This window comes from Nicotiana tomentosiformis, chromosome 2 (assembly GCF_000390325.3).
Source record: "Nicotiana tomentosiformis chromosome 2, ASM39032v3, whole genome shotgun sequence".
Classification (NCBI taxonomy): domain Eukaryota; kingdom Viridiplantae; phylum Streptophyta; class Magnoliopsida; order Solanales; family Solanaceae; genus Nicotiana; species Nicotiana tomentosiformis.
Genome location: NC_090813.1, coordinates 55,335,170 through 55,338,485, shown reverse-complemented (window position 1 = coordinate 55,338,485; position 3,316 = coordinate 55,335,170). Strand labels below are relative to the sequence as shown.

Below are 3,316 nucleotides of genomic sequence, written 5' to 3'. Positions count from 1 at the left end.
TTAATTTTAAGTGCAATAATATTACATAATAACGCATGTTAATAAACTATATTCAAAAGATAAAATCTTGTGCAAACGAACACATGTGTGTGTATATATATATATATATATATATATATATATATATATATATATATATATATATATAGACATTCTTTGTGTATTCGTTTAGTTTTTCTAAAGGATTTGAGGCTAAAGGTGAGTTAAAAATATTAATGAAAAATGTAAAAATCAGACGTTGCACCAATAAGATAAAAAGTGTCATTGTACTCTTCAGTTTCTCGAACTTAATGTATATTTAATTGATTAACTTAGAGATAATAACTTAGGACATCTTTGGTGTACAATAGTACATTCAGCTTTGCAAGATAGGTAAGTTGCCCACAAAAATTACCAATAATGATTTAAATGTTCTATGCATATCCGTCAGTTCATTGAACCAACTCCCTGAATTTACAAGCAATCAATTAATAAGGTGAAAAAAAGCATTTCCTAAATGGTGACAATAACTTAAAGGGTGGCTAAGGGGAAACCTAATCTAATTGATTAAGGAAAAGCAAGGACATGATTTTCAAAAAGAAATGAAGAGTAAATTGATTTGCAAAACCAGTTGTTTATATATGCCTGCAAAGTTAGGGGGATTAGCTTGTTTTTGGGTCCACTTTGTTTTTTTCCTTCAAATAGCTTTTGCTATAATAGTAGAAGAAACTGCCCTACCAATACTAGAGCCAATACAATCCTACTTTTTTCAGCATTCTTGACATCTCACCTAAGCAAACAAACAGTACCACTAGTACACTAGCATTTATGCAAGAAAATCCCAAATCAACCCCACACTCCCAACAGAAAATGTCTCTTTATGTCACCACAAATTAAATGTTGAAACAGTCGTAATTTTCAATATGCCCATAGGGGCAGTGCAGAGTACCTAATTCAAGAGAGAGGACCACATTTTTCTGCTAAAGAGGTGCTCTGTCTGTGAGCAATCACAAAAGTAGGATTCTTTGCAAAAGTTGGCATTAGCCCAACCTTTATCTGGACATTGGTAAAACTGCCCAATATCTATCTATGTGACAACAAAAGCAAAAGTAACTTTAAATTTAATCCAACATTCATCACCATTTACCCTTCAGTCCCCTATTTTTATCATTCATCGGTTAAAGCTAAGGTAAACAGTAAAAATACAGACTTCCTCCAAGTTCCCTTTAAGCACTTTGTATGTAAACAAATTTGTGGAAACAATTTTCAATCTGTAAGAGCAAAAATATTCTAGTCTGTCATACCATCGGCATTGATTGTTGTACCATAAATGGAATCGTGTTCTCTGGATTCCAAACTCTATGAATTCAGGATATACAAAGACAAAAACATTTATTGAGAAATTGGCTATAATAGTTGTACCACATGATAAAAATTTGAACTGTGACATCCCATAATCTCAATTGCTCAAACTGGCGATGAAATAATAAGAACAAACAGAGATAAAAAAGAATGAACAATTTGCATTTTACAATTTCTGAGGGAATTTACAAACTAAAAGTCTAGCTTGTTTTCTTAACTACAACAAAATTCTATTGTTTCTATTGCTTTTCCTCTTCCTAGTTTCTCTTTTGGAAATTCTTTTTTTTTTTTTTAATTGATCAAGAAGACATGTTAACATGCACTGTGGCATTCATGTTAGAGTTACATACAGGGCATGTATGGAGTAAAGTGGACCCACACACTGAACAAAGGCACAGGTGTCTGCATGGTAACAGCAACACACTTGATTCCCTCTCCCCACACCTCTTGCACATCCTGTTATCCTGCGCTTCTCCCGCTAACGTGCGCCTGCCTTCAATTTCTTCCTCTTCTTCCGCCGCTGCGCCGTGGTCATTGCTACCGCAGCAAGATTCCACGTCTTCCTCCAACGCCGCTCCGATAACGTTTCCGCCGGCGGAGAGGCGCTCATCGCCCACGTGAGCCAACACTTGTTCCAAGTTGTTACGTAGGGAATTGGCCGTTGCTTCGTTTGTTTGTGCCAAATCCCTCCATAACTGATTCTCAACGTACAGACTTTTGACTTTTTCTTGTAAAACGAAATTTATTTTCCCCATTCTCTGAATCTGTTCATCTTTTTCTTTTAGTTTCTTCGTCACACCTTCTCCAATGGCAGCCACTAAAGCTCTCGCTTGCTGCTTCTGTCTTTCTTCTAATTCCAACCTTATTTTCTTAGTCTGTAAATCACCACCAAAAAAATTCTCATTAGCCAAAAAATTCAAATAAAACAAATTCAGAATCAAAATAAACGGAAAAAGGCAATAGAGTCAAAAAATTTCAGTAGACTTACATGGTGTGAAATGATACGGTCGATATCCAACTGGTACTGTTGAAGCAGTGGTAAAACGTCATCTCCAACAAACGACGCAGTAGTATTATTACAAGTATTAAATGAATCCCTTGAACGCTTCCTCGTAGCAGCAATGTTAACAGCGTTGGCGTTGGCAGTGGGGGGAAGGTTAAAAGTGAGGCCACTGTCGGTGTTAACGGACGTTTTGGGCTGAACTGAATCGCACATCAGACTGTGATGAAACGGCAAGAAACTACTATTCTCTTGCGTAGGCAAAGGCAAAGCAGAACCCATCTGGGTATTGTACGAAAATCCATTTACTTGATTCGAGAAAATTTGCTGCTGTTGTGAAGAAAAAAGATTGAAATGCTTAGCTTCAACTGCCATGGAATAAACTCTAGCGTCTGTAGAATTTTGTGAGTCTTGTTTTGGTTGCGAATGCTTTTGATGTTGTTTTGGTTGATCAGAGAGAGAGAGAAGAGGGAGAGAGCATATGTAGATTTGGAGTTGGAGGTGGCGACTAGAGAGAAATGAATGGGGCTTATGCCTTTATTTATGCGTTCAGTTTTGTGGATAGAGAGCGAAACGTGGTAGGGAAAGTCAATAAAGAATTTTAGAGAGAGAAGAAGTCTTCGACCCAATTAAAAAGGCTTTGAAATTAGTAAAAGTATGGGATGGATGAGATTTTACATATTTATCATCACTTACAAAATTATATGTTCATCATTTTCTTTTTATATAATACAGCGTTTTATGGAACAAAAAGTTTAAGAAAAATAATTTTTTTCGCACATATTAAGAATGTTTTCAAAATTTAACATTAAGGATATTGATGATAAACTAGAAACTTGTGTTTTCGTTAAATTTTACACTTTAGTTAATATATTTTTATTGTATTTGAGCATAATTGTTACACTGTCCCTAAAATGGATGATTTTGAAATTTGAAGTGAGAGTAAAAGCCTAAGATATTAAGCCGGGATCACGT

At 35.4% G+C, this 3,316-nt stretch overlaps 1 protein-coding gene across 1 annotated transcript; it reads right to left on the bottom strand.

Moving 5' to 3' along the window:
- Positions 1-1,482: 1,482 nt before the first annotated feature.
- LOC104097908 (probable BOI-related E3 ubiquitin-protein ligase 3) lies at positions 1,483-2,904 on the bottom strand. The gene is made up of 2 exons (XM_070195358.1): positions 2,330-2,904; positions 1,483-2,216 (listed from the first exon to the last, which is right to left on the bottom strand). The coding sequence occupies exons 1-2, from the start codon at positions 2,714-2,716 to the stop codon at positions 1,641-1,643; spliced, it is 963 nt and encodes a 320-aa protein (XP_070051459.1). The 5' UTR covers positions 2,717-2,904; the 3' UTR covers positions 1,483-1,640.
- Positions 2,905-3,316: the final 412 nt, after the last annotated feature.

Coding starts and splice junctions, on each gene's coding strand:
- LOC104097908 (XM_070195358.1), bottom strand. CDS start 2,716: ATGGCAGTTGAAGCTAAGCATTTCAATCTTTTTTCTTCACAACAGCAG. Junction 2,217..2,329: donor ACCGTATCATTTCACACCAT/GTAAGTCTACTG, acceptor GGTGATTTACAG/ACTAAGAAAATAAGGTTGGA.